Source organism: Alexandromys fortis, unplaced genomic scaffold (assembly GCF_014885135.2).
Source record: "Alexandromys fortis isolate MF-2015 unplaced genomic scaffold, M_Fortis_MF-2015_v1.1 scaffold_14, whole genome shotgun sequence".
In the NCBI taxonomy this organism is placed as follows: Eukaryota; Metazoa; Chordata; class Mammalia; order Rodentia; family Cricetidae; genus Alexandromys; species Alexandromys fortis.
In genome coordinates, this window is record NW_026067910.1 from 18229002 (window position 1) to 18240223 (window position 11222).

Below are 11222 nucleotides of genomic sequence, written 5' to 3' on the forward strand. Positions count from 1 at the left end.
TCGCTAAGGAAGTTGAGCATGACCTTAGGTGTCTTTTGGCCATTTGAACTTCTTCTGTTGAGAGATCTCTGTTCAGCTCAGTGCCCCATTTTATAATTGGGTTGATTAGCCTTTTACAGTCTAGTTTCTTGAGTTCTTTATATATTTTGGAGATCAGACCTTTGTCAGTTGCGGGGTTGGTGAAGATCTTCTCCCAGTCAGTGGGTTGCCTTTCTGTCTTAGCGACAGTGTCCTTTGCTTTACAGAAGCTTCTCAGTCTCATGAGGTCCCATTTATTCAATGCAGCCCTTACTGTCTGTGCTGCTGATGTTATACGTAGGAAGCGATCTCCTGTGCCCACTTGTTGTAGTGTACTTCCCACTTTCTCTCCTATCAGGTTCAGTGTGTTCAGACTGATATTGAGGTCTTTAATCCACTTGGACTTGAGTTTTGTGCATGGTGACAGACATGGATCTATTTTCATTTTTCTACAGATTGAAATCCAGTTTTGCCAGCACAATTTGTTGAAGATGCTCTCTTTTTTCCATTGTATACTTTTAGCTCCTTTATCGAAAATCAGGTGCTCATAGGTTTGTGGATTAAAGTCAGGGTCTTCTATACGGTTCCATTGGTCGACTTCTCTGTTTTTATGCCAATACCAAGCTGTTTTTAATACTGTAGCTCTGTAATAGAGTTTGAAGTCAGGGATGGTAATGCCTCCAGACGTTCCTTTATTGTATAAGATTGTTTTGGCTATCCTGGGTTTTTTATTTTTCCATATAAAGTTGATTATTGTCTTCTCCAGATCTGTGAAGAATTTTGATGGGGATTGCATTGAATCTATATATTGCTTTCGGAAGAATTGCCATTTTTACTATGTTGATCCTCCCAATCCAAGAGCAAGGGAGATTCTTCCATTTTCTGGTGTCTTCTTCTATTTCGTTCTTCAAAATCTTAAAGTTCTTGTCAAAGAGAAGGGTTTCTTGCTATGTTTTGAATTCCTCTGTCCCCAGATACTTCTGATCTCAAGCAATCGTGCTGCCTCCATCTCACTCTACCTAGAAGCACAGCCTGAATCTCACATCCGGGTAAAAAAGCACTCCACTAGTAAGAGGAGTTGAGAAGGAAGACACTTCCGCCCTCTTGCAGCAAGTTGGCTTTTTGTGACTTAGCATCAGGAAATTTAAATGGCGTAAATATTACTGGAGTAGAAATTTCCACCTGCTTAGTTAGACTTCACCCCAGTATAGTCCAAATAATTGGTTAACTACTTCTTCAAAGAGGTTTTTCAGTTGCTTTTATTGTATTGTTTCCAGGGTCTTGTTTTTTCATCTTGTCCTCTGGAAAGTCTCCTTATTAGAATTGCTCTGTGACCCAGTGAAAGGATTGTGTCACCGACCTGGAGAGAAATAACCCGTTTCCGTTCCCACAGGCTACCTCTCCTCTACCCTGCATGAGTTCTTAAAAATATTTGCTGCTTTGTGTGGTAAGCTTGTGATTTTCTTCACATGAGCGCATATCCACAAACATAATTGTGACGTTGCTCCTATTCCTCAGTTACTTATAAGAATAATCCCATCTGACTCACGCGGTTGTGCTGTTCAGACTAAAATGTGCGGTGCAAAGGGAGTCTGAAAAAGGCGGACATTTCCTCTGCCAGGTTATTTTAAAGTTAGTAATTCTTCCTAAACACAAAGTAGAACGGTTGTTGACAAACATTAAATACAGTTGCTCATGTAAGAAATTAGAAGTATTTATAATATTTCATAAAAACAACTAAGCTTTCTTTAAAAGAATTTTTTTCACAAGTTCTTGTGACACATTCTTATAATTCCAAGCACTTGAGAAGTTGAAACTGGAAGACTGACGTCAAGGCCAGCCTGGGCTACAAAGAGAGTTCTTGGTAAGCCTGGGCTACATATGGAGCCACTGTTTCAGTAGACAAAAGCAAAACAAAAACATGCAAAATTTTCAGAAATTACAGTAAGAGTTGGTAACATCCAGAGAGTAGGATCAAAGTCGGTCAGACAAAACAAATGTTAAAAGCCACATCCGTAGTATTTTAAATAGCTAGTCATATTTTGATATAATTTGAAATACATTCAGAGAATGAGATAATATAAATTCTTTCTGATAGGAAGGCCTTATAGAAACAAAGAGTTGTTATCCCTTACAGATCATATGGACTTTTTCTTAATATCTGGTTTTTACTTAAACGTAAAACAGTAAATTTAGCTGTGAAACTACCTTGGATAACTGGTACCTGAGAGGCCCTTGAGTCCTCTGCAAATTTTTATCTCATTTTTAAATTTTATTTTATGTGCATTAATGTTTTGCTTGCATGTATGTGTGTGAACCATGGGTGTGCAGTGTCTACAGAGTGCAGAAGAAGCCATCAAATCCTATGAGCCTGGAGTTAAAGACTGTTGGGAGCCACCATATCATGTGGGTGCTGGGAACGAAACTCGGGTTCCCTGGAAGAGCAGCCAGCGCTCTTACCTGATTTGCTATTTCTCCAGCTCACCTTCACTAATGTTTGGGAGACTGAGAAATGGAACCAACCCTGGCCAGAGATGTCTCAGTGGGTAAAGCACTTTCTTTGTGAGAACAAGGAGTTCAACTGGGATACTGGCACATGTAGTTAGTGGGGAGGCAAACACAGGATGCTAAGAGCTCTCTGACCAGTCTTCCTAGCCGACTTTGTAATATCTAGGGAGATATGAGAAGCCCTGTCTCAAAAACAAGGCTCTGGAGGAACAACAGGGGAGGTCATCTTCTGGCTTCCTCATGCAGGCAGACTAGTGTATAACTCCCGTGAACATGCCCACACTCAGCACACACGCATACACATTCAAACACACACATTAAAAATGAATAAATAAAAACACAAAAATAAAAGGTGTGGGATCCATGCAACTGACATAACACAGAAGTTGAGAGAGAGAGAGAGAGAGAGAGAGAGAGAGAGAGAGAGTTTACTATCCTTGTCCCAGCACAAAGCTCTCTCCTCCCCTACACAGATGTTATTTACTTTGAGGTTATCTGAAGTCCAAACAAGTTGTTTAACTCTGTTAGCAATGGCCTGTGAGTTGACAAGGTACTGCCCTTGACTTCTTTACTAAAGTAAATACCCTTTGATGGCATTCAGCCTTTTCAGCTTACCAAGTTTCCCAATCAGTTGGGAAACACTGAAATGAAGAGATATCAATGGGAAGTAATTTTGTCATTATTTCTCTTTCATTTCCTTTATAGCCTTATACAAATGTCTATAATCCCATATTTGTTATGAGAGTATATAAACATGCAAACCACTTTGAAGTTATGACTTCAAAAAGTTTTCAACATTGCGAGGTCTAACATAGAGACAAGATTTACTTTATCGTAAGTCCTATTCAATCAACAAAGAACTCCAATAATTTCCAAACTCTCAAAGCAAAATTATCTGAACATCTGGGATTTATTAAAGAACTAAGGAAGCGTTGCCACAGTTATGCTCGGAAAGGCATTTTTATTATAAATTCCCTCAAAGCAGATCTCTGGAAAGGAAAACTAAATTGCCATTACCACTTTACTCCAGTCTCTCTCACTAATGAGACATTGTAATCCAAATATAAGATTACTTTGGGGAGAACCTTGGCTTAGCGCTTATCTGGAAAAGTGGACACTTGGAGATTATGAGATATTGCATGTATAGTTGCTGACTTGGGTACCACTTAGCGACGTTTTGATTTGCATTAAATATATTAAAGTATGATTGGCTTCCAAATCAGTCGGAGCTTTCAGTTCTGCTTTGCAGGAAGGAGTTTAATTGAGAAGAGCCACCAACTCAGAGCCCTAGTGTTCTTTCCATAGCACAGAAATACCTTTACGACGCAAAACAGGAACATGGGAGACAGGCAGAGCATCGCTCATCTGGAATGCTTACAACCAAAAGGTGTTCCAGACCCAGGAGTTTTAAAAATTTGGGGATATTTGCACATATTAAGTGTATTCACCCTGTGGCCGTTGGTCAAAAATGTCCCAGGATAGCTGAGAATGCATCCCTACACATCTGCAGATGACATCATATTGTAATGCCCAGAGGTTGGAGCTTATGCATAATCAGTAGCTTTGGGATGGGATCAGAGGCCTAACATGAAATTCCCTGATGTTGCATATATTCCTTATATAAATAAAAGACAATGAAATTTTTTCATTTGTTTATTTTCTTTGTGTTCATGTTACCACACACATATGGAGGTTAGAGGACAGCCTGTGGGAGCCCCTACACTTTTTCTGCAATGCAAGCCCTGAAATATGAATTCAGGTCCTCAGATTTGGCAGCAAGTAGCTTTAGCAAATGAACCATCTCACCGCCCCTGGAGGTAACTTTAGCTGGCATTCTTACTGTGTCTGCAACTCATCACACAAGGTTACATGTGGAATTTTCCATGGTTCCTATTGTGTTAGCACTTAAAAAGAAACCTTTCGGATTTCAGAATTTAATATATTTGCTAACTTACTATTTATTTTTGGTGTTAGAGATGAATCCAGGGCCTTTCCCATACAAGGCATGCGCTCTACATTAAGCTGTGACTCTAGACCTCTCTTACTTTGAGACTAGATCTCTCTAAGAAGCACAGACAAACCTGAAGCTTGATATCCTCCTGCCTCAGCCACCCAAGTAGCTGGGATTATGATTGATTGTTCAGGTTAGAGAGTCGAAAGCTTAATACCATGAAGTGACTAGCAGTGTCCAGTTATTATTATGCCCCACAAATGGTCCCTTCCTCCTTTATGTCCTGGTGTCAACATGCTACCCTGGCCTTTCACTTAAGGGCCAATGCGGATGTCACTTGAGAGTCTGTGATAACTTCCTGTATACTTTCCCATCGTTGCTGACAGTGTGAAATGCTAGACATCCTCAAGAAGGCTATGTGTGCTGGGTGGTGGTGGCGCACGCCTTTAATCCCAGCACTTGGGAGGCAGAGGCAGACGAATCTGTCTGAGTTCGAGGCCAGCCTGGTCTACAAGAGCTAGTTTCAGGACATGTTCCAAAGCTACAGAGAAACCCTGTCTCAAAAAAACAAAAAGAAACAAAAAAAGAATAAGAAGGCTGTGTGCACAATTCTGGGTCAGGATCCAGGAGGAAAACTGTCAGTACACTTTGTTCACCTGCTGCTCGGAGACAAAGGAAGAAGATGCTCTGCCTTGAGCCCTGCTCTGAGTCATACATCAGGTTTATAATATTCACTCATGTCTAATCTTACTGCTCAGGGATGCTGACTATAAAGCTCATATTCTTTTTTGTTCAAAAACTCTGTCGCTGGCTTCTGCCAGGCCCACAGCTGTGATAGTGGAAAAGTGCATGTCAGAATTTTCAACTGTTGAGCTCAAAATGGATACGGAAAGCCAGGACAGATGTGGGTGGTGGTGGTAGCTATTTCAAAACAAAAAATTGAAAGGGAAGGACCTAGGCATATAAATAGATCAACAGCCGTGTTGCCTGAGAAACTGCTCACTGATCCCCTGAATTGTGGAAAAGAGATGAACACAATAGCTGAGAATCGGAGCAAGGCCTGCAGCCAAAGCGTACAAAACACAAGACAAACTCGGTGAACTGACGCTGAGCTGTAAGTGGAGGGTGCCCTGAAAGGAGGCTGAAAATGCATCAAAGAAGAGCGTCCAGGATGAATAAAACCAGGTGACGCATGAGTTATACCCTCAGAATACAACCTCCCCATATGTGGGCAGCTCCCATATATCAATTATTAGTCTGGCTGTACAAATTAGCCCAGAAAGAAAGCTTCCTCATAGTCATTGTCAGCTCCCAGCCTGCTCACTCTCTGTAATGTGTTGTCCTGCTCTCGGGAGGTATAGCTGCCTGGTGTTCCCACTTGGGTGCACAGCACGTTAGTTTAGTGAGTGATGGGAAGGAGGCCGGAGGAGTAGTTTTCTTTCTCTTTCTTCCTTTTTTCTTTTCTTTAAGGCTTCATTCTTTAGCTGTTACTGGCCTGGCACTCATTGTGTAGCCCAGACTGTCCTTGAACGTACGTATGTCAATCCCCCTGCCTCAGTCTCCAGACTGCTGAGATTATAGGCATGTACCACCCCTGACTAAAAGGATAGATTTCATTATTCTGTGGATATACCTTTCTTTCTTATTTGGATTTACCTTTACAATGGCCTAAAAACAAAGTTCAACTAAATTATTATATTTTGCATCTGTCTTGGAAAACTTATTATTAAGTAATGATAATTTAAGTTTTGATTCTGTTTGATTCTGACTAGCTATGTCTGGAAATAAACCTTGGTTTCTCCTTTTATAGATACATGATGTGAATGTAAGTAAATCTAACTTGTCTGAGCTTAGATTTCCTCTTCTGAAAATGTAGGCATTGCTACTGTTATCTATTTTAACTGGACAGAGATTGAAAAATTGAGAGAGTGTTGTTATTGAACATTACAGTCCAGCCAGATCGCCTCAACAGCTCACTCATTAGCTCCACAGACATTGGCCTACTGAGGCTACTTACCCAACATGTTGAGGTATATTTCCTTTCACCATCTCAACTGTACTCTGGTCATGGCCTAAACCGCCACCATCTCTCACCTGGGTTATTGCAATATCCTCCTAAGTAGTCCCAACACTTTTGAAGCCATCACAGCTCCATCAGCACTGTAAGCCAGCATGAGCTTCCAAACGAGTGTCAAATCGTGTCAAAGGGAAGGCGGCCCACGTGTGCTTCCTGTCTCCCTGTGCGATGTTCTCCCACCCTCTGTATTTCCACCCACACTGCTCTTCCTTCTGGAGCACACGCATGATGAACTCATCTGGATTCTTCCCTTGTATAGAAGCCGCTGCTGCCTGGAACATCCTTTTCCCTCAAACACGTCTAAGACTTGGTTTCTCTCCTCCTGCAGGTCTTCCTTAAAACATGTCCTTAGAGGAACCTTCCCTCGCCCCTCTAAGACGCTGCCCCCCCCCCTCTCTCTCCACCCCCTCTCTCCCAATTCCCCTCTTTTCTCCCTCTCTCCTTACCCCGTTCTCTCCTTTACTATTTTTCTTTGCTTTTATTACCATCTAACATTCCTATATACTTTCATTCTTGATTGTTTAAACTGTCCCCACTAGTACAGGCTCTATAACAGCAGGCATTCAAGTCTGTTTTATACCTAGCCTATAATAAAGTATATGGCATAATATAGTAGTAGCTGAATCCATAAGCCAGTCAATCTGTCTATCTAGCTTTAAATAAGTGAATGAATGTTGACATGAAAGAAGAACAATGAGGGAGGTATAAAGTTGTACACGTATCCATAGTGACACTCTACATCTGCACTGTCAGATGCATCATCTTGGATGATGTTTCTTCTTGGTGGGAACTCATCCTGGTGGTCAACTGTGGCCAATAAGAAAACCCTAAAATGTAGACTTGGCTATTAGGGATAATGATTCCCCAAGGCCCAACTAAGAAGAAAAGGAAAGAAGGAAAGAGAAGCTCTTAGAAGTCCTCATTCAAATTGGAGGCTAAGGAGGAAAAAGTAGGGTACCAGAACCACAACACACACACACATGACGAGGAGGGAAGAAGGTTGATATTGGTAGATGGGGCATAAAATGAGGAGGATGAGAGTCTTAATGTCAGTTGAGCCAATTGTTGAGGGATGGAGATGAAGGGAATATGTCCATTAAAAAGCATCTTCATGAGAGGATGCCTAAACTGGCCTTGCCCTGTAATCAGATTGATGAATATCTTAAACTTCATGATTCATCCAGAAACTGATGGAAACAGAAGCCGAGACCTGCAGCGGAGCACTGGACTGAGCTTTCAAAGTCCAGTTGAAGAGTGGGAGAAGAATATGAGCAGAGTGGTCAAGACCATGATGGGGATACCCACTGAAACAGTCTACCTGAGCTAATGGTTGCTCACCAACTCCAACCAGACAGGAAAGGAACTAGACCCTCTGAATGTGGATGACAGTTGTATGACTGGGGCAGACTGTGAGGCCACTGACAGTGATGCCAGGATTTATCCCTGCTGCTTGTACTGGCCTTTTGGGATCCCATTCTCTTTGAATGGATACCTTGCTCAGCCTAGATATAGTAGGAAGGGCCTTGGACCTTCCCCAGAGCAATGTGCCTTGCCCTCTCTGAGGAGTGGATGAGGGGTGGGGTGGGGGGAAGGTGGAGGGAATGGAAGGAGAGGAGGGAGTGTGAACTGGGATTGGTATGTAAAATGAAAAAAAGATAGTTTGTTTTCTTTTTTAAAAAAATCCTCTTCATTTTGAAGTGAGCGGCCTTTATGTGGAATAGGGCTATAGAAGGAAACTTGCTCATAGGTGAGCAGAAAGACTCTAGCGCATTGTGGAGATGCCTTTGTGAATCTCACTAGTTGGACAATTTCTGCTTTTCTACTTTATTTATTCAACTCTAAAGGGCGAGGCCATAGAGTGTTTGTCTTTTCTGTCTTGCCTATATAAGACTTCAAGGTCCATCTCTGTTGTCGTATGTGTCCGAATTCCTGAATTTCCTTCCTGGGAGAGTTGAATCAAATTCCACTATCATACGTATGTTTCGCTTTCATTTCTTCCTTCCATTGAATGACGGCTTCTTGAACTATGTCGATCGCTTGGCAACATGGAAACGCAGCTGCAAGTGCTGGTGTGAACTACACAGAGACGGGCTCAGGAGCTGATTGCATTTACACGCACAGAAAGCAGAGAGAACAGGAAGTGAGCAAGGGTGTAAACACTCAAAGCTTGCCCCCAGTGACAAGGATGTCCCTCCTAAAGGCCTCGTAAACTCCCCAAAGGGCACCACCAACTGGTCATCAAGTGTTCAAGCACATGGGCCTCTGAGGGACATTTCTCATTCAAACCATCACATATAAAATAGCATTTACTTTTTTTTTCCTCAAGCAGTCGTTAATGAAAACTGTATGAGACGCCCCTACCCCTGCATCTTCTCAATCGCTTCTTCCTTGTATATGCCCTTCTCCTTTCCTATTGCCGAGACTTGGCTTTCCTTTCCAGGATCTTCTTTAGGTCTTTGTCCAGCTTTAGCCTGGTGATCACCACCTTGCTGGGGTGGATGCCCACGTGGATAGCTGTGCCATTAGCCTTTTCTTGCTGTACCCGTTCAATATAGATGACGTATTTCTTCCTGTACACTTGGACCACTTTGCCTATCTGCTGGCCTTTGTAGTGTCCCCGGACAACCTGAACTTCGTCATCCTTTCGAATGGGCATCGAGCGAACATTGTACTTCTGTCTCAGCTCTTTGAAAAGGGGGGAAGACATGATCTTCCTCCGAATGTGAGAAGGTGCATTGAAATGCCATTTGCGGTTCTTGCTCCGGCCAGAAGTCACAAACGGATTGAACTTCATTATGGCTGCAAACAAGGGCGGTCCTCGCATTGCTGAACCCCTCGGTCTGGCGGGGGTGGGGGTGGGGCTAACCAGCGGATGATTCCGGACTATTTAATCAACGGCATCGCCAATTCCACCCCCCCATCTCCCCCACCCCCGTCCCTCTGCAGCCCCGTGAGCCCGGGCTAGGAAAGACACAGACTTAGCCCGTTCCACCATGACCCTGGCTAATGTCGGACCAGCAGGACAGTCTCGGGGCCCTGGGACAGAAAGCCTCTCGGCCTAAGCACGGCTGGCTGCGGATTGCCCCTAGCATTTACTTCTTAAGGAGTAGTTCAAAGATAAAAACCTGCAAGATTTATCTTTCTTCTTCCACCATTTGGGTTTCAGGGATTGAACTCAGGTCAGCAGGTTTGGCAGCAAGGACTTACCCGCTGAGCCATTTCAAGGTTCAGATATTTTCAAATTAACATTCATTTGGCCTCTTAGCAAGTTTATTTCATACTGCAGTTAAAGGCTGGAGAGATGGCTCAGTGGTGAGAGGGCTAGTTACTCCTCCAGAGGACCCGAGTTTGGTTCCAAGCGTCCAGGTTAAGCAGCCCACAATTGTCTGTAACTCCAGTTCTAGAGGATCTGGTACCCTCTTCTAGTCTCTGAGGGCTCACTCACACACGTGACCCATAGACACACATAAATAAAAGCAGATCTTTTAAAAAATCAAACAAACCCGTGGTTAAAAGTATTTGGCAATTTGTTCTAAAATGTAGGAAACTGAGACTGGGCAGGAGGAAGTTGGAAGAGGCTCACATGGAGAAAAAGCCTGAGCCTCTGGGGCTGCCTATTAGACAGGAAATATTCCTGCATAAAACAGCTCAATCAGAAGCTCAGTGGTAGACCACTTGCTTAGCATGCATGGGCCCCAGGGTTCCATCCCTGGCACAGAAAAAAAAAAAAAAAAAAAAACCAGAAAAAGCACAACAACTCAATCAGCCTTTGGACGTGGGCCCAGACAGTTTTTTTCTTTTTTCAAAACCTCCCTGGATGATTCTATTATGTAGCCTGGATTGAGAATCCCTGACTCAGGGGAATCTGGTGTCATCAGAAGTGCAAGTTAGTTAACTCCTATTGGAGCCCTTGGAGGACCAAGTGGGGGTGAGGGGCATTTTCCAGGTTCTATTACACATATGCTATCATTGTGGCTAATCTACAGATAACTCAGATCTCCTAAAGATGTCCTAGAGGGAGTAATTTCATGAAGTATGGCTACCAACACCAGCTATGGATATAAGTACTAAAACACGCATAGTGGTCCCTAAGGCCAGGAGGATTGTGCCAATACAAGCGAGTGGGTGAACTATGTGCAGCGGTGGACACCTGCAATCTGACTGAGCACATGACAGGTGGTGGCAGAAGAATTAGGAGTCCAAGACCACAGCGACAGGAGAGATGGCTTAGTGGTTAAGAGTTCTGGGTGCCTTGGCAGAGGGCCCAAGTTAAGTTCCCTGTAACTCCAGTTTCAGTGGACTCCCTCTTTTGGCCAGTGAGGGAACTGCATGCACATGATTCATAGACTTACAAAGGTGACACACTCGTATACATAAAGAAAAAAAATAAACAAATCTTAAGTTGTATCCTGTAGTTTTTTAAAAAAAATTAAAGAAATAAAAACAAAAGAAAGCAATCACCAATAAAACAAAGAATAAAGCCAGGCGGTGGTGGCACATGCCTTTAATTCCAGCACTTGGGAGGCCCAGGCAGGCAGATCTCTGTGAGTTTGAGCCTGGTCTACAGAAAGAGTTCGAGGACACTCATGAAAGAGAGAGAGAGAGAGAGAGAGAGAGACAGAGACAGAGAGAGAGAGAGAGAGAGAGAGAGAGAGAAAGGAAGGAGGG

The 11222-nt window shown here is 43.0% G+C and overlaps 1 protein-coding gene across 1 annotated transcript; it reads right to left on the reverse strand.

The window, feature by feature from the left end:
* Positions 1-8964: 8964 nt before the first annotated feature.
* Positions 8965-9348, reverse strand: LOC126499109 (60S ribosomal protein L26-like). The gene has a single exon (XM_050138161.1). The coding sequence runs from the start codon at positions 9346-9348 to the stop codon at positions 8965-8967; it is 384 nt and encodes a 127-aa protein (XP_049994118.1).
* Positions 9349-11222: the final 1874 nt, after the last annotated feature.

Coding starts and splice junctions, on each gene's coding strand:
- LOC126499109 (XM_050138161.1), bottom strand. CDS start 9,348: ATGAAGTTCAATCCGTTTGTGACTTCTGGCCGGAGCAAGAACCGCAAA.